This window comes from Melopsittacus undulatus, chromosome 9, assembly GCF_012275295.1.
Source record: "Melopsittacus undulatus isolate bMelUnd1 chromosome 9, bMelUnd1.mat.Z, whole genome shotgun sequence".
Lineage (NCBI taxonomy): Eukaryota > Metazoa > Chordata > Aves > Psittaciformes > Psittaculidae > Melopsittacus > Melopsittacus undulatus.
Window position 1 is genome coordinate 36150241 of NC_047535.1, and position 19164 is coordinate 36169404.

At 45.8% G+C, this 19164-nt stretch overlaps 1 protein-coding gene across 1 annotated transcript; it reads right to left on the reverse strand.

Annotated features, from left to right (window-relative positions):
* Positions 1 to 5737: 5737 nt before the first annotated feature.
* Positions 5738 to 12897, reverse strand: ALAS1 (5'-aminolevulinate synthase 1). Its single transcript, XM_031042969.2, has 10 exons — positions 12708 to 12897; positions 11814 to 12020; positions 10670 to 10825; positions 10366 to 10588; positions 9727 to 9911; positions 8966 to 9145; positions 8603 to 8767; positions 7259 to 7527; positions 6608 to 6770; positions 5738 to 6029 (listed from the first exon to the last, which is right to left on the reverse strand). The coding sequence occupies exons 1-10, from the start codon at positions 12895 to 12897 to the stop codon at positions 5869 to 5871; spliced, it is 1899 nt and encodes a 632-aa protein (XP_030898829.1). The 3' UTR covers positions 5738 to 5868.
* Between the last annotated feature and the right edge of the window lie 6267 nt (positions 12898 to 19164).

Here is a 19164-nt window from a genome sequence, read left to right on the forward strand (position 1 = left end):
GAGAGTTTGGGAAGACAGCTGTAATACATTAAAACCCCAAACCAACAAAACCCCAAAGTAAAACAACAACAACAAAGGTTTAATGCAGATAAAGAACCACCCGCAAATGAGTTTCATTTTGTCTCAGAGGAGGATGAGGAGGGAAGATGATGCTATGCATGGAGCAGCCTCAGTGCAGGTGAGCTCCCCCTGGGCTGACACAGCCGGAGCCATCTGACAAAGCTCATTCACCTTCAGATCCTGCTCCCCTCCTGTGCTCAGTAATGTTTAAACTCACCCAAATACTGTCAGGAAGTCAGGGGTGTCCCCATGTCCCCACCCACTGCCCCCATCCCCTCCCAGTGCTCCTATTCCCAACTGACCCCCCCATGCCACAGGACTACTGCACACAGCTGTGGGGGGCATGGCCAGGAGCAGCCTGAGGGATCTCCAGCTGGGTGCTCATCCCATCCACTCCCATCTTATTCTAGCCCATCCTGTCCCCTCCCATACTGTCCTATCCCATGCTGTCCCAGGCTGCAGCCTCCCCTGCAGCACAGCCTAGCAGGGACACGCTATCCAGCTGATTCCTTTTGTGAGGCTTGTTATCCTCTGTTAATGTAGGCTGAAAACCGGTAGAACAGAGCTTTCATAGTGGGGCAGGAGGTGCTGAGCAATGCACAGGCAGAGCATGGAGGGTTATGTGTGCTGAGCTCCCTTTGGAAAGAGGGTTACAAAGCCAACACCAGCTCAACACTGAGCAATTAAAGCACTCACAAACCTGGCTGCTGCCTCCTGTCCCTGTGTCCCCACACCCAGCAGACACAGGAGGGGTCACACAAGCATTGTCCCTTTAAGGTCTTTAAGGTTTGAGTTTAAAAAGCCTCCCCTGCTATGTGCCAAAAGCTCTGATGCCTGTGTTTGGTTGGCAGCCATTGGTGACACCATGGAGCACATGTGCCGTGGGACAAGGCCACCCCATAGCAGTGTTTGCTGAGTGGGAGGTAGCAGCAGGGCACAGCCAGCTTCAGAATGAGGAGGCAGCTGTGGGTGGATGGAGCTGAGCATCCCCAGGGCCAGCCCAAGCACTCAGGTCTTTAGGACCTGCAAAGGAGTGTTTGTGGGGTTTATGGCAAGCAAGTCACAGGGAAAAGGATGGAGCCAGGATGTTTTTCCTCATGGGATTCCTGGTTGGAAAAGTACAAGATCTCAGAGGAGATAAGTCCTTTGGCTTCTGCTCCCCTTGGAGCTGAAGCAGAGGAGCTGCAAATGAGTTACACCTGGTTGTAAGCTGACCGTGTGGAGCTGAAGCAGAGGAGCTGCAAATGAGTTACACCTGGTTGTAAGCTGACCATGTGGAGCTGAAGCAGAGGAGCTGCAAATGAGTTACACCTGATTGTAAGCTGACCGTGTGAATTGGAAGAGCCACCTGGCATCGGGGCTATGGAAACACAGGTGCCGGTGGGAAAGGGAGATGAGCCCTCGCACTCTCAAAAGCTCCATATCCGGCCCAAAGCCCCACTGAGGGATGGTGGCTCCAGGCAGGAGGGTGCAGCAGTAAGGAAAGAAAGGCTCTTTTCTCAAGGGGGTAAGTTCATCCAGGATCCGCTTCCCCCTGGACTGTCCAAGCCTGGGGTGTGGGTGAAGAGGTGGGAGCATGACCTAACCTGGGGGTGATGAGGGTTTGGGGTCAGGTTGGAGGGTGGCTGTGGCACAGATTGTCCTAAATAAAGAAGCCTGGCTATGCTGGCCTAGCAGCTCTGGGCCAGGGGCTACCCTTGCAGTAGTGTCTATGCCAGCATTAGCTGCAGCCCAGGTGCTCTCTGCCCTCTACAGCAGTGTGCAGTGAGTCCCCACATGCATTTCCCCATCCCAGTCATTGGCAGCAGGGCAGGAGGACCTGTTTACAACCCTCTTTGCAAGGAGCTCCTTGGGGAGCAGCAGCTGTGGGCTCTGCTCCCTGTCTCTCTCCCCTGCATGCCTTACCCCATGCCTGCCAAGAAGCTGGCCCTTTTGTGTGCTGAGGTGGTCAAGCCAGGCAGGCAAGAGGATGGCTCCTGTGGGGAGGTCTGTGGCTGCAGCATCGCTTTGCAGCCTCTTGCTGAGATGGAGATTCAGGCCAGAGCCCTCCTCTCCTGGGGAAGGAAGAGGGGATGTGGTCAGGAATGGTGGCTTTTCCTCATCCCTTAAAGCCTGGCACCTCCATGGGGAGTATCAGCTCATCCAGGCTCTGATGGGGGCACACCATGGGGCTTGGTTGCCACCTTCTCCCTGTGAAAGCCATGTGGAAAAGGGTACTGCTTAAAATCTCTGCTCCCTTGAATGTTTCTGTGCATTAACATCTTGTTTCTGCCTAAAATACCCTGTCTGTCCCATTGCTGTCTGTCCCTACAAGCAGGGATATGAGCAGTTGTTTCCAATGATTTAAAGCTTAGCTAATGTTAAACATCATCTAAGTGTCAGTTCAAGGTATAATCCTAGACTGGTGTGTAGTTATGTGGCCCATTTGAATCAAAGAAAAGCAGATTTGGATCTATGATGTAGTTATTTGGTTGTGCTGCTTGTGTTCAGAGTGAGACCTGCTGTGTGCATACGTCTGGAGCCTATGTGGGGCAGTGAGTCCCCCAGGGAGCAAAGCTGTGGTGTAGTGGGCAGAGATGTGGTGTATGGTCCTCTCTGTGCCCAGAGACCAAGCAGGGCAGTGTGAGATGTACCCCAAAGTAAATGGGTACAAGGCACCAGGGATACTAGAACCATTAAGCTGGTGGTGTCAATAATGCTCCTATTATCGTGATTACTTTTATTACTACTATTCCTGGCTAGGAAACAGGATGGGCTTCATGGCTGAAAGCAACAGCAGCAAGAGGTGCTCAGAATGGTGTTCAGAGGAGTGTGTGTAGACAGGGGATAGCTGGGGCTGGATGAGGCCGCTGAACACCCCATGCAGCATGGGGCAGAGGGGGTGTGCAACAGTGACAGCATCCTCATCTGGCTGCAGCAAAGTCCTGCTGGTGATAGAAGCTGTTGCCTGGCCAGAAAACCAAGGGCCCCAAAAGCTTCATGAACATTAATAGCTCTGCAAGTCAGGAATCTGCCTGGTGAGGCTGTGCCACAGATAGGGGTAGAGGAGGGAGCAAGAGATGGGAGGCACCACAGCCTGCCTAGCCTGGCACCCAGTCCTGGCTGTGATGGAAGAGCACCCTCCGGAGGCCTCCTCCCTGGGATGAGGAACACATGCTCTGTCTGCACTTGGGATCTTTTCTATGCCCAGGGTGTCTCCCTGGTGTCAGCTGGTTGAGAAAGACAAGAGTATGCATTTAGGGCTATGCAGTGTTCAACTAGATGAATTATTTTCCCCCAGACAAATATTAGCAGTGGCTTTACAGCTGCATTCTTGCTTACTCTGCCACTGCCATGGGCCATTTGTCTCAGACTTTAAACATGTTTTACTGGTTACATCCTATATTATTTTTCCAGGAACCAAGCTAAAGCTTACATAACTATGGTGGGTTATGCAACCCCCCATTCAGGTTTTGTTTGCTGGGAGACAATATGTGTTTGGTTTTCATTCTTTGCCCTTTTCATGGGGGAAAATGATCCATTCATTGGATTTGTCTTTCTTTTGCAGTTAAGTGATGGACTCTTAGTCTCTTGCTGCACACTGGCTCTGCTTTCACACCCTTGCTTGCCAGCACAGGAGCTTAAGGTAACTTGACACATTTGATATTAATGGGTGTGGAGGTACTGATTGTCTCGTGCTGAGGTTAGCTGTGCTCCTGCCATTTCAAAGGTTGCTAGCTTTGAATCTTGGGATTTGGTTCTCTTCCAAGGCTAATCTGGAATCATGTTTGGTTCTGGTAGCTGGTACCCCTTCTGCGTCTTATTTCTTCTCTGCAGTATGGAATGTAGAGTAACTGCTGTAAAGACTAATACAAAACTTTGGCTTATTAACTGGTATGTAAAATGCACTGGGCCAATTCTGAATGCTTTCAGTGAAGAAACCAGAAATGCAAGTAACCTTGTACTGTCAGATTATGGCTATATGTTGGAATCAACATATCATGTGCTGTCCCCTCATCACTGATTGCTTATGCCTGCAGCTCATAGTGGCATTGAAGGTGCATTACAGAGTTAGGGGCCCTGTTTGAGGAGAGACTGTAGGATCTGTGGCTTTTTACTTGGTATCACAAATTCATGTAGTAATGTAATCCAAATAATGAGTAATAATAATAATATAATGTATAATGAGAAAAGCTCTGTAATGGAGATGCATATTAATTTAATCTGAGGCCATAAACTGCCTGTGGCAAGGCAAGGAAGTCAAGGTGTGGCATTGTGCTTTTCCTTCAATAGCACTGAACTTGCCTCTCAGTAAGACCAGAATAATGTTCCAGCATGCAAAAACTAATCCACCTCCTCAGCAATGCAGCTACTCACATGATGATAACCTGGTGATGGGTTTGGGTACACCAGTTCATAAACTGCCATGTTAGCAGTACAGCTAAATCAACATATTAATTCTAATGACTGATTGTCATTACACATTAAGAGCAATGGTGCGTTGCTTCTTCCCTCCTACAGAGCCCATTCATGTGCTGGAGAGCAACCACATTGGCTGGCACAGGGCTTTTAGTTTGACTGCTTGCAAAGTCAAATACCTTTCTAAGAAGTACTCTTGGAATAGCAGTGTGCTTCAGTCTGTGCTTAAATGACTGGTGGCTTTCAGTTGAGCAAGTTGATTTTGCTTTAACTTGGGTATCTATCTGTCTAATATGTGGCTATTTGTGATACTATAATGGATCCCTAATGGGAGCTTCACAGCATGCCCATCTGTGTGACAGCAACAGGCAGTACCAGGAGGTTGGCTTGTTATATCCAGAAAGCAAGAGTAGCTGCTGAGTGCTTGTAGATGTTACTGGACATGCTTGTACTTGAAGGAAGCAGTTTAGTGCTTTGCTCTAGACTTCGTGCCAATGCTGACCTATGAGTCTATAGGTACACCCACAAAACTACCTCCCCCTGCTCAAAGCAAGCCCTTGCTATTCTTGAAAGCATTAAGTAGCACAGTAATGAGGCAAGAGACCTGTTTCAGACTATCAGCAGTACTGATATTCTCTTACAGTGACTTCTGTCAGAGACCTGAATTACTAGACTGCTTACTGATGACCAGTTTTCGCACTGAAGTTTAGGAGAGGAGAGCACACAGAATTAAGAGACATGGGGAGTCAGAGGAAAAGTCCTTCTACCACTGGTAGCGGTAGCCCTGCCTTCCTGTCCCAGCCACTGTACCACCCTTAGTTTTCAAACTCTCAAGCAGTCACAAAATATCACTTCTCAAATTACACTAGCCCTTTCTTCCTCCTAATAGTGAGCACCATGATGAACACCAAAGGGGAATGCATCTAGTGGAACCAGTTCATGTCTCTTTAATGTATATGGGAGCTTACAATACAGCACTTCTTAAGCAGCATACCCTTGCTGAAGTTTTAATGTGCATGTAATACTACACTCAGATGTTTTCAAAAGCTTTTGGGTAAAAGCTCATGAGGAGCTACAAATACCTATTTTTCTTTTTTAATAAGTAAACCCATGCCTTGTAGTATACCAGGAAACATTACTGCTGTTTGTTTGGCACACTGTCATTGAAAAGGCAGTAGTTCAGCTGAGGGGCATTAAGCTGAAGACCACTTTATTTCATCAGATGCCCTTCCAACCACTTACCCTCCTACAGAAGAAGAGAAACAAACAAAACCACAACTGGGCATAATGGCTCTAGAAATTTATTTTCAGAGCTTAGTGCTTCAACTATGATTAAAATACTTAAGCAAATAAAAAATGCTACTGACTGGGTACTAGAACTTGATCAGAGTACAGCTAACACTACTACTTTCATGCACTGACAGATACTAGTTTGCTCATGCCACTGAAGTAGGATCTTTCCCGTTCACTCATCACTTCAAAATGTAGGGGTCTTCTACAGAAGTTGCATTCAGCTGACGAATGTGGCTTCAGCTCCAGCCCAACATCCTTCCATGTAGCCAGAAGCTTTTCTGTTAAAAACAGAAATGTTCATCAAGATCAAGGCTTAAGACAGTTCACTGTTATAGCAAAGCAGCAAAAGTGTCAGTGTACTTATTCTCCCAGCAAGTGAGAAGTGATAACAGGAACTCACTGTGACATTATTTACCTCTTGAATGAGGTGACTGGTCTGCAACTAAGTCTCAAGCTATCCTCATACCCCTTCTGACAGGATCAAGTAGCTACTCTCTCTAGCCAGATCCATGTTTAAGACAGGTTAACAGTTTGGCAAAGAACAGCAGTTTTCTTTGGACCCCACATAACAAAGGTTGGTTTGGACAATGCATGCGCAGAGCCCCAGCAGAGGCAGCTGTAACAATCACCTTGGTATGGGCATGCATTACACATTCCAGGTTTCAATGTGCTGTCTTTTACACATCATGCTCAAAGAAGGCTAAGTGCAGAAATATGCACTTGTATGCCACAGCAGTAGGAAGACATTGTGCAGCTAGTGACACCTAAGCTTAAGTGCTTCCTAGTCTCATCTTTAATACTAAGACTGCATAGACAGCCCAGTATTTTCATTACAGTAATGCATGAATCCACTCACCAAGAAAATAATTCATCATCTGAGGGGTGTGGTGAGGTGTAGGGGCAATACGCAGTAGCTCTTCTCCACGGGGAACTGTTGGGTAGTTGATTGCTTGAACATAGATGCTGTGCTGGCTCATCAGCTTGTCACAGATCTCTGTATTTTTAGCAGCATCTGCAACCTAAAGTTTGAAATTTTTGATTATAAGATCAACCAAAAATGAGCTGATAGCTGTACCACCTTGCACAACTTAGCTAGCCACAAGAATCAAGCAGGACCATTCTCCCCTGTGCCACTATGAACAGCACGTATGCCAGACAGAACGGCTAAAAGCTTGTGCTATGTGTGGAGCCCTCTGGGCATAAGCACACCATTGCAGCCTAGGTTGGTTGGTGTTTATACCCAAGTCTTCTTTTTACTAGCTTGTTACCTGTTTCTTTGCTTTCTGTATACTGTCAGATGGTGGGTTTCATACACTTTATCACTCTGTTTCATAACATTTATAGCAGGCAGAGGTCAACTTAAGCCAGACTCCTAGCACATCACTGTTGAATACTAGGACAGGTTTGAACTTTGTGAGGATAGTAACTAATATGTGAAAATATAATTGGATCATGGACAGGAAAACAAGCAGCAGAGTCCTGTGCCAACACTATCCACAATACTCACCCTCACTGGAATGATGTGGCTGGGGCAGTGCACCACTGGGAGCCCTGCATCCATCAGCATCTGTCTCATAAGCTTCACATTGCGTTGGTGCTGGCGCCTCAGAACTTGTCCTTCTGCACTCTTTAGAGTTCGGACAGATTCTAGGGCACCAGCTAAGAGCATGGGTGGCAGGGATGTCGTGAAGATAAAGCCAGCAGCATATGAACGAACAGTGTCTATCAGAGAACTTGTACTGGAGATGTAGCCTCCTACACAGCCAAATGCTTTGCCTGAGGGATTAAAAAAAAAAGAGGGTAACCAAACATATTCCTTCCACCCATTAGAATAGCTTCAAGTATTACAGCCTTTCACTTAAAAAGTGATGCTATGTACCTAATGTAGTCATGATAGGCCACAATTCTAGCCCCCTCTGCTAATCTTGTATTTACTTAACACATGTTACAGCTTTGTTTTTAAGCCAATCCTGATCACAGGGATTAGTTATTACACAGTACTCTAGTTATTACACACCAAGGAGAGTTCAAGGCGCTCTCATACCCAAGTTTTGATTTTGGGGAAGACCTTATAAGCTAAATCATCAAGCATAGACTTCAATAGTGACCCTAGATGATCAGCACTAAGTCTCTCAACAGATTTAAAATAATCTGCTCCAGGAATACTAGAAATAGCCTATGCTCCTAAGGAGCACTCAAGATTGTTATTGTGATTGTACAGCCAGCACCAGCCCCCCCCTTCCAAATGTTCAGATACCAAAACCGAGCCACAGAATACAACTAGGCTATCTGGTCAGTGCTTCCACTTCTTTTGGGCTGTAAACCTAGACTAAGTTTTAAAGCTCTGAAATTTCCTAGTAAATTTTGTGTTTTGAAAGTTGTTTTAACAACTTCCCTATTTGTAGCAGTAAGCTTACTCCTAAGCCTGCATCCTACTCAGATAATGGCAGTTGCTTCAGTTCCAGCCAAATCTCTTTACTAACTCCCCATCTCAGGTTTCTAGATTAGGAGCACTCCATTTCACATAAAACTACTAAGTACTACTAAATATATAGTACCCTACTAGCATTCTCACCTGATTATTTTCTTGAGTTGTATAATGTCAAGAGGATTTTTTACTAGCTCAATTTAAGTAAAAAGAGACAATGCTACCTCAACTGATCTGTAAGGCAGTGTAAGTAGTTTAACACAAGCTTTTCAAACTGTGGGGTACATTTAAATCCTTTGGGCTTGACAAATTCTAGCCCAACAGCCCTTAGCAAGTTCATTTGAACAGACTGATTTTGAATTAATCCACTTAATTCAGCTGCCCAGAAGTTTTGCTCCCTTAGCTTCTGTAGAAGTGCCATACCGAGCGTTCCAGAGATGATGTCCATCTTGTGCATGATTCCATCTCGGTCTCCTATACCACCACCTCGAGATCCATACAACCCCACAGCATGCACTTCATCCACAAAAGTGATTGCCCCATGCTCATGGGCCACATCACACAGCTCTTCCAGAGGACAGACTGCACCTAAGAGCCAAAGCAGTGAATGCAGTTTAGGATTCCCTGTACTCAACTTGGATAAACACCAGAAGTACTCCTAAACACAGGGCATTTCAGAAAACTGCTTTCATGGAAAACCTTAAAGCACAATATACTTTTAGACATAGAATACAGATGATTCGAGTATTAAGTGCAGTGGAAGGGGAAAGGTTCATGTCAACTTACCATCCATTGAGTGAACAGTTTCAAATGCAACAATTTTTGGGGTAGATGGATCAGATTTCTTCAATAGCTCTCGAAGATGGTTGACATCATTATGGCGAAATATGTGTTTTGGCACCCTGCTGTTTCGGATCCCCTGGATCATGGAGGCATGGTTTCCAGCATCAGAGTAGATCTCACAGCCTGGGGAAACAGCCCAGTTACACTTTAACTATAGAAAGCATTATCTGATTATCAGCATTGCTTTATGTATGGGGAGTGTTCAGGCAGTGACAGTAGCATGTTCTAGAAAGTAATGCTCCTGGTAAAGAGAGCAAGTTAAAGATGATGAAGCGACAATATTATTTAAGGCTTATTTTAGGTATTTAACACAAACTTGATCTTAAGTAACTACAGAAGGGTTTTTTCAAGTTCTTAATATTTTTACCTGACTCTACTAACTTCTGAAGTTAAAGAGGCACACACCCACAGGTGTGAGGACAACAAATTCCTCATGTCTCACTTTCAGGTGAAATTTAAATGTAAGAGCAGAAGACTGTGCTTTTTGTCTAATTCCTCCTGCAGTTCCTAGCTCTCAATCTCAATAGGCTGCTGCTACGATTTGCCGAAGTTTAACAACTTGAATATACCATTAAAACACCCATACTTGGCTCATCAAGTAGGACAACTCCTCACTTTGAGCAGCCTTTTCCAAAATATACTCCCAACTGCTTAGGGTAAGGTTGTGTTTTGTGGTAAATAAGGGGTGCAGTTTGAAATCTCACCTGGCAGCATTTTAGCTAGAGTGAAGAGAGTGGAATCATTGGCTACAAAGCATGATGAGAACAACAGCGCTGCATCTTTTCCATGAAGATCAGCTAGTTCTTTTTCTAAATCAACATGAAATTTACTTGTTCCTGAAATATTTCTTGTGCCTCCTGCTCCAGCACCATGTTGTTTCAGTGTATCCCTGCAGAGGGCCCAAAGAAAGTGTTATTGTGCAACATGAAGATGAATCAAGGATCACTGCTGAAAACATTCTAGTAATGAGGTATTTCTCTGAAAAGAAACTGGTCACAGAAAGCAGCTGCTGGGCTTCTTTGAGCAACCTGCACAGCTCAATAATCCAATAAGCTAAGCCATCAGTTACCACTGATTGATACACAGCCGCAATACATCACCCAATTTATCTGGTAACATTTAGGAGCTTCTAAGGAAAACCCAAGGAGCAGGGTTAGTGACTGGCAGATACACTGCAGCCTTGGAGCTAGTTACTAAGTTACCTACCCCAGCTCAAGAGAAGAGGGCAAGCTGAATTTTATACCAAGAATAAAATCAGAAGTAGCTTATGTAACATAGTACAGAAATCAACTCTGCAGGACAACATAGCTTGAAACTGCCTCTTAGAACACAGCACTACTCACATAACTGCTCCACACACACGAGGGTGACGACTCATCCCCAGGTAATCATTGCTGCACCAGACAGACACCTCTTTCTTGGTGATCAGAGAATCAGTGTAGTCATCTGCCATGGGAAAGATCTGTGCCTTTCGGTTCACTGTTTTGAACACTCGGTAGGTATGATCCTTCTTCTTTTCATCTATCTTTTTCTCAAAGAACTGATCATACTGGAAGGTGGATATGGCTGAAATAAGACAGAGACTTAAGCACACAGGAAATAATCACAGGAGACCAGGCCTGTAGGGGTTTTGCTAGACAATCTTACATTTTGGCAAGTTATCCTGAAGCAGATGAGACACACTTTCTGGTCTTTGCTTCAGCACAATATCCTTAAACTTCTTGAGCAAGCCACTCTGCTCTTTTCCTTCAGTCTCAGTGTTCCTCACTGTGGAAGCAGCTGGTATTTTGGCAAATTCTGTACCTACAGACATTATAAGAAGTTCTGGTGAGCTCAATGAGCTTGAAACAAAGTGAAAGGAGTTCAGCAAACATTTTAACTATCTCTTAATTTCTTTAGGAAGCATGTGCCTGAATCTACATGCCCCTGTTTGGATCACCTATTTTATTTGCTTGTAATTTTGCATTGTACAAGACAAAAGGAAAGCTTTACTGATCAATGATGACAACACAAGATGTGATTTCCTTGTATTGAACCAACACACTTGGTTCATCCTGACTCATTAAATCACTTTATACAGCTACAGCATTTAGCTGAAAGAGTTGGTATACAACTAACCAAAGGCACAGCCCTAATCAGCTGCTTCCTTTTTGTTCCTAGTATTCAGTTAGCACAGATTTTTAAAACAGAAAACAGAAAAAATAAGCTTCCTGAGACAGATGACAAGGCTTTAGAGATACAGGTAAGAAGTTCCTTCCTTTGAAGACAGCAAGCCAGCCAACACCCTTGTAGTTCCATAAACAAAACACCCCAACCCATTTACTTGCTTTGCAGCTTGGATTTGTGTTGGTGCTTGCCTAGTACCTTGACCCAATTTCTTCTATCTCTGGATACACTATCTTTGTCTACACCAGCACCCTTGTAAAGCTCTCTTCAGTTTAAGCACCTGCTTTGGGTGAATGCGTCTGTTTCTATTAGGCTATAACCCAAGATTGTAAGTTTCAAAGCCAAAAGCTTTGGGTGCAAGAGTATCAGCTTGATTCACACATTTAGAACCAGTATGTCAAAATGCAGCATATGGTACTCCCGCACCAAAACCACCCAGGAAAACACTGCACGATGTTGCAGGTATGACATTAACACCTACATCTTCCAGCAGCTTTTCATTGCAGTCTCCCATAATCCTACCTGCATAATTTAAGTGGCCACTGTGAGACTTGGCACACTCTAGAGTAAAGTCAAGCACCAAAAGCTCTCAAGGAACCAATGCTTCAGTGCACAGAATACATACCTTTCCTGTCCATCTGCATGTCCTGCACATCTTCCTGGAGCTCTAGGCTGGCTTTGCAGAAAACATTACTGTTCTTGTGATTCATCTGAGCCGCCAGGAATGGGCATTTTGTAGCAGAGCCCTGGCTAGCTCCAGCAACAGGGTGGCCAGTGGGTAGCTGAGCTCCACCTGTATTCTGCTGGGCCACTTCTTTGGCATTTTTGGCCTCTGAGGTGGGGTAGAAAAGGGAAGGCACTTTAGTATCATCATTTTATTACACTGACTTAAGCTTTTTTACCAATTACCTTCGTAATTAACTTGGCACAAGCCAGTCAGAACTACTTAGCCAAGTAATTTTACTCATACAAGCACAAAATCCCAGTAACACCTGAGGGCACCTGAGTTAAGATGCTAGATGTAGCACCGTACCCTTTGAGAGGAAAAAATCCTCTCTCCTTCCTTCCCAAGAGGAAGTCTTCTGGGGAATTCAGCCATTTTCAGCCACCAGTCCTTCCTCTGCTGCAAGCCTCTGTTTCCTCCGAGTGCTACAGTAAGAATCCCACAAGGAATGTTACCGGGTGGGATAAAGAGCTGCTGGAGCATGAGAAACCCCAGCTCGGTGATCCGGGATCACAGCTCCTTAACCACAACTCACCACAGGGCACACTAACGGGCCAGTCTTTGGTTTATACTATGTCCAAGCTTAATTATCACAGTAATTTAAAGGATTAACCAACTCTTCTCCCGAAGGTGCCCATTCCAGAAGGTTCCTTCTACGACAGTGTCTATATATATTTTGCCTCAAAGGTGACTACTGTGTCCCCTGGGGAGCTCCCTGCTACCGCTGCCGTGACCTACCCAGTGACCCACTGCCCTCCCTGAGGAGGCCTTTCTGCCTCCTGGGGCCATACTCACCCCTGCGGGCTGCGGAGGTCTCCTCCTCCGCCTGCTGTCCGCGGGCAGCGGACGTGGCCAGGGTGCGGGGGGCGGCCTCCATCATGCGGGGGCAGTGCTGTGCGTACAGGAGCAGGGAGGGCCCGGCCTTCTGCAGGAAGGCCTGAGAGACCCGGGCCAGGAACGGGCAGCGCCGCACCACCGCTTCCATCGCCGCCGCTGGAGGAGACACCGGACGTGACGTCAGTGCCGCCGCCGGTCACTATCGGGAACGCACACACCGAGTCCGGTCAGCGCTCCGGGGCACGGCCGGCACCGCAGCTGCTTATATAGCCCCGGCCGGCGCGGCGCATGCGCAGTGCCGCTGTCCCGGCGCCGCACAGCGCAGGCGCGTGACGGATCGTGAGGGGTTGCAGGTTGGGGGTGGCTGCTAGAATGGGGTGGCTTTCGGGGGGAAGGGGGTGTTGTGAGGAGACAGAGGGGTTTGGGTCGTCTCTTGGGTGCCATGAGGAGGTATAGGGGTTTTGGGCGTCTCTTGGGGTGCCGTGAGAAGACAGAGGGGCTTTGAGCGTTTCTTGGGGTGCCGTGAGGAGATAGAGGGGCCTTGGGCGGCTTCTGGGGTGCCGTGAGGAGACAGAGTGGCTTTGAGCGTCTCTTGGGGTGCCGTGAGGAGATGGAGGGGTTGTGGGCTGCTTCCGGGCAGATGTGAGAAGATAGAGGCGCTGTGAGGGCACGGGGGGTCCGAGTAGCTGCTGTGGATAGAGGGCAGCCGGCCCAGGGGGTGAGGCGATATCCCGCAAGGGGGGCAGAGCCCACATGGGAAGACGAGGCAGTAGTTTTCCTGCTCTGGGTTTCCCCTTTGCCCCAGGCAGTGCAATGCTTGGTTCCCAGAAGTACTGGAGTCCCTTACCCGCAGGACAGTAGGTTTTGGCGGACCCTGGTGTGGCTTCGTAGGAAGAGAACAAAGCTCTGAGTCAGCTGAGTTGGGAAACCCAGTGCTGCTCAAACACATCTTGTGTATTTCCCTCTTAAACATGCACCTCTCCCTGCGGAGTCTGCACAGGGGCTCAAAGCAGCAGCTAGTGTCACTGGGGGTGGTGGGGTCCTGAACTTTGCCTGCAGCTGGTACGAAGGTAACAGTTTCTCTGTTGGTGATGCTCAGACTTTCACCACTGCACTTCTGAAGCGTGGTGCTGTTGCCTGAGTTTTGAAGATAAACAAGACTCCTGTGTGAATACCAGCAGCAAGTAAAATTGTATCCTGCATGCTCTGGCTTACAATGGCCTTTGAAGTTAATTTGTTTAAAGGAATATTTGTAGGTGGGTTAGGATAAAAGGAGCTCTTTATGAACCTGGCTATCCGAGATGTAGGAGTACTAATTCCTGTAAGTGTATGCTATCTGCTGAGGCGTGGAAAGAAAGAAGAAAGTTGACAGTGCGTTTTCTTCCTCAGCTTGTAAAACAATTTCACAGCAGACAGGATTTGGCAGAGTACTGCCTCTCAGCCTCACATCCCTCAGCCAGCCAAGAGCCAGCTTGGGCGCTTGAAGGCAAGAGTGGGTTTAGCAACAGGTACAGAGGTTTGAGGAGAGCTCTTTTAAAGCTCACTCTTACTTGACTCATATCTTGCACGTCACAACATGTAGTTACTAGAAGGTACTTACTAGCAGAGTGAGTGGGGAAATACAAAACCTACGTAGGACTGTGGGTGCTGAACTCAACCTTGGATACAAAAGGCACTTTGAAAGTATTGGTCAGTATTGACATGTTGCAAATTAATCTTTAGGTAGTTTTGGTGGGAAGGCAGGGGGGACACTAGCAGGAAGTTATCCTGACCCTCCTTTCTTTATCACTCACTTTGAGGATGCTGTTCGCCTTATGTAAACCTTGTGATCTGAGTAGCTCAAGAGGAAGGCAGTCTTAAATGAGAACCGAGTGGCAGAGTTGCTGTCAACTCCAGAGCATTACTAAGCTCTGAGGTAGGAAATGGCACGGAATTCTGCCCTCATCTACTCATGGGACCCTGAAAAAGTAGACAGAGCTTTACAAGGCAGGGTGTGGGATTTGGTGTTTATTAGGGCTAGATGGTTTTTTAAACAGTTTGCTTCCTGCTTACTAGGAATTTAAGACAGCACTGTTTAAGAAGTCTTGATGCTTAGGTCTTAGACAGTTCAACTTATTCCAGCAATGTAATGCTGAAGTCACCATTAAGAAATAGCATTTCATCTGTGGGTGTCATTAAACCACATATAGAATCGCAGACTGGTTTGGGTTGGAAGGTATCTTAAGGATTGGCTAGTTTCAACCCCCTGTCATGGACACGGACACCTTCCACTATGTTTCAGTTTTTCTGTAGATAAATGATTAAACTAGGGCTGTGGTATTTGCCCTGAGCCTGTAGAACAGTTAGGATAGGAAGAGTCTTTGTCATTTGATAACACTAGGACTGTGCTTCAAATTATTGGTTCAGTTTGCTCCTGAAAAGTGCTGGTTTTACCACTGGCTTTCAGTTAGTGTTACATGCCTTAAGTATTTACATACTTACATGACTGTTAATTAGCACTTGAAGTTAAAAAGTATGTGATGTTTCAGGTTACTGCCGTCCCTCTCCCCCTGACTATCAGCATTTGACTCCCTACCCTGAAGCTTTGTATCACATCAGTTACTTTAAAAAATCAGGAAACACTGTGACATTCTACCATGTAGATACCTGACAAGTGTCCTTAGAGCAGCGAGTTAATGTGTTTGAACCTAAGGGATCACTCCAGTGCTGATTAATCTCAGTTTTAGCAACATAAGTCCCATATGTTTGATTTATAGTATGTTAATAGTATTTTTTTCCTTCTCCTTCTGTTATTAATTGACCATGGTACTTAACTGCAGAGGGACAGAGGAAATAACACGTTTTGTGGCAAGAGGCACCAAAGCTGTTGTTCTCTGCCAGCATTACTTGCACTGCAACAGGCTGCAGAGCTTATCTGCATCAACACCTGCCACAGCAGGTTCCATCCCACAAAAATCTGATAATCCTTCTTTATCTTGATAACATTAGCTTTTCACCACATTGCAAGGTTGAGGGATGAGATACATTAGTCTGCTCTGGTGCTGGAATTCAGAAACTCCTGGTTTTGTATTCAGAAGTGCATGTGGAGTCTGAAGCATGAGGAGCATCTGCTTTCTACACAAACATCGTTCAAGGCTGGCAGCTGAGACACAGCAACCTTGGCTACGATAAGGAGATCTCCAAGTGGAGCACAACTCTCAGCTTTCCTGTCAGACTTCTCTACAGTCAGTGCTATCAATCGGACACTGCAGTAATGCTTCTTCAGTTTGATTTGGGTGAATTTATTTAACCTTGTACATGACAGGAATTGCGCAGAGCTAAAGAGCAAGGGAGTGACATTGACCCTCATCTTGGAATGCTGCTGGAAGAACATGTCCTTGTCAGTGCACTGAGATAGCTCTGAGCTCTGGGACTAACAGAGTGGAGGAAAAGTCAGGGGAAAAAGGTGTCTCATCTGTTCTCCAATCTCCCTCCTTTTGGAAATATTGCCAGAGTTTACATTCTGAAGATGAAGTAAATACTAATAAAGCTGCCATTAATTAAAATTTCTCAGGGCTTCAAGTGGGTTAATTAAATGGCATTTAAGGATGTTAATTGCGGCAATGTATTACCATCATCCAGCAGGACTCAGGAGAAAGTAGCATGAAGTGCCATGCAAATGTCGTTTGCACACTGCAGAAGGAGGACTTCAGACTGCGACAAGGGACAGCACATTAGCAGCCCAAGGGGGAAGAGAGAGCCTGTCCTGAGAGAGAGCAGGCTTGCCTTGTCTGGAGAGATGGCAGCTACAGTAGGCAAGGGAGAAGCAATGACTGCCTGGGAATATGTTAAGGGCAGAGTAGCATGTAGTAAAGAAGATATAAGCTGAGGGGATAGCATTGGTGCGAAAACTCAGCTGGCTCACCCAAATTTAGCTTGGATGTTACTGTGGAATAGTCTTTGGAGACTGGTACCTGAGATGCTGTGTACCAGTTAGATTAAGCAGAGGAACCTTTAGCTGGCTGAAAGGCCTGTGTGTTGCAGTGGCAAGGGAAGGGAAAACTCAACTGCCCTGGGAGCCTCTGCTGATTTTAGTTTTCTAAAGCCCATTCTGTTCTGATGATTTGTCCAAGCCTTTGCTAAGTAAGTTGCAAGAAGGGAAAAAAAAGATTACATTCCAGCCATGTGGGAGGTGGATGAGAAGCCATAGAAAGTACCAGATAGAAATTGAAATGGAGGGGAAAAAAATCCCCTGCGACAGGATCACATTGATTTCTGCAGATGTCTGCGAAGGGTTGCTGGTGAAGATGTTCTCTTTCCATTTTACCAGTTCACCATATGGGCTCAGGTGTAAGTTGCCTTCAATGCTTCCTTCCCTCTTATCCCCCTTCTCTCAAGCATGTTTTGCCCAGTATTCCTTGAAGCAGGACTTGATTCACAGGTTTGTAGCCTTTATCTAGCCTCATGCCATCAGCGGTTAGCTCCTTTCATGGAGTTTTAATGAACTGTATGCTTTTAAGACAGCATTTTCTTCAGGAGAAAAGCAAGAGTCAAAAATTACTGTGTATATTTGTACCATTAGAAATATTTAGTCCCTTTTGCCCACTTCTGAATTCAGAACTGCACATATTTTCCCCCACACAGTCAATGTCATGAGAGGGCGAGCCAGAAAAACAGTTCCCCCTCCCCAGGCACAAGCCATTGTCTATATTGAGATCTGAATTTTCCAAGGGAGTGGATGTGATCCTGACATCTGGATTTAATCCAGACTCAAATTCCAGGCTTAGATCTGAGAACTTCCACCTCCGGTCTTCTTAGAGAGAACTTAGTTTACCTTTTAAGGCAAAATTCAAGGGTTGTGATAGTAGCTGCATAGTGAGAATTCTTCCCATGCTGAATTTCTTTAGCAGATTTTCCTCATTTGTATCTAGTGTTGTCTTTACATGACAGAACAGGAAATCTCATTTCTTTATAGGACCCTCTAATTGACACAGAGTTGACCAAGCTGGAAGAGCTGCTGAATGCTGAGGTATATGTGACCTGTTGCAGAGTGACCGAGCAGCACCCCTCTTCCACAGACTCAGGCCAGGCAAGCTTCTTACCCATCTCATACAAACAAGCCCTGAGCTGTTTCTCTCCCCAATTTAATGGATATTTTTTCCAGTTCAAGACCTGCTGGTAGGTCCCCACAAGGGTGTTGGGTCAGGACACTTTTACCTATCTGCAAGGCTTCAGGTGCTGCCCATTGATGCAGAGGAATTTGGTCTCTTGGCAAAGTCTTATTACAGGGGAATGACTCACACTTAGTTGGGACAGCAGAAGCTGTTGCCACCCTCATACAAGGTATCCTGCCCTTCTGCTGAAAGGCACCACTCCCACACTGAGGCTGCTGTGGTCTTACAGCCTGTCTGATTGACACATCCAGCAGTGGTTTATCTTGATTCCAGAATATCTCCCTGACATCCTTCCATTTGCTTCAGATGTGGAAAATCACACAGTAGTCTTTTTTTCATTTTGTGTCCTCAAGTTTGTTTTGCTTTGTGTAGCACATGGCAGGAAATGATACACAAATCCTTCCAGCTACTGTGAGCTTTGCTGCACTTGCAGTGATTTGCATTCACACCTTTGTTTGCTCCTCTCTCACACAGTTCTCCTCCTCCTCTTATAAAGTATCAGTAGACTCCAAGCAGTGTATTTTTAGTTAGGATTATTGCTGGGCTTCAGATTGTCATTTTGCTTGCGTATGTCAGCCTTCATTTCTCCTCATTAGCTGCTCACACAAAGACACCACCTTCTATGTCCAATTTTGGCACTTAAACTCTCTACATAGCAGAGAGCAGAAGTACCTTAGAAAAGTAAATCTGAGCACTTCCTATATGAAGGTGAGAGAGGGTGGGGACAGGACATAGCTCTGGTCAAAGCTCTCTGTAGCTCTCTGTAAACTGGAGTTGCCAGAAAGGAATGAAATAGATAGCCTGCTCCTCTCTATATAGGAAAGACAGCTGACAGAGGAGAGAAAGAAGTGGGTGTCTCTTCTTCATCTGAATGTAAATGTTCCAAGCCCAGAGAGTGACACTCAACACTATATATACTCATGCATATAGTAAAACATCTTTGCTACACAACGTAGCTCTAGTGAGCACTTACTGCTGCATCAGTGACTGCATTGGCAGGAAGGTGGAAGTCAGAGCAGAGGCAGGGTTATAAATGTCCTTGAAAACAAGAAATTCCACAGGGGTGGAAAATGCTGTGCTGGAGCCTATGGGCTCCTATGGGCTTTTAAAGCTATGCCAGTGTTAGGCCTTTTATGTCAAGCAGAAATTAAGGGCACACCTTGTTCACTTCCTCTTACGTTGTAAAAATGTTCTGGTTTTGGTTGAGGTAGAGTTAGTTTTCTTCAGAGGTGCTTGTTTGGGCCTGTTGTGGATTTGGGATG

Excerpts from the sequence above, each read along its gene's own strand:
- ALAS1 (XM_031042969.2), bottom strand. The coding sequence starts at position 12,897 with ATGGAAGCGGTGGTGCGGCGCTGCCCGTTCCTGGCCCGGGTCTCTCAG. Across the intron at positions 9,912-10,365 it reads CGTGTGTGTGGAGCAGTTAT|GGATACACTGAAACAACATG; the intron begins GTGAGTAGTGCT and ends GGCCCTCTGCAG. Across the intron at positions 9,146-9,726 it reads TCTAGCTAAAATGCTGCCAG|GCTGTGAGATCTACTCTGAT; the intron begins GTGAGATTTCAA and ends CTGTTTCCCCAG.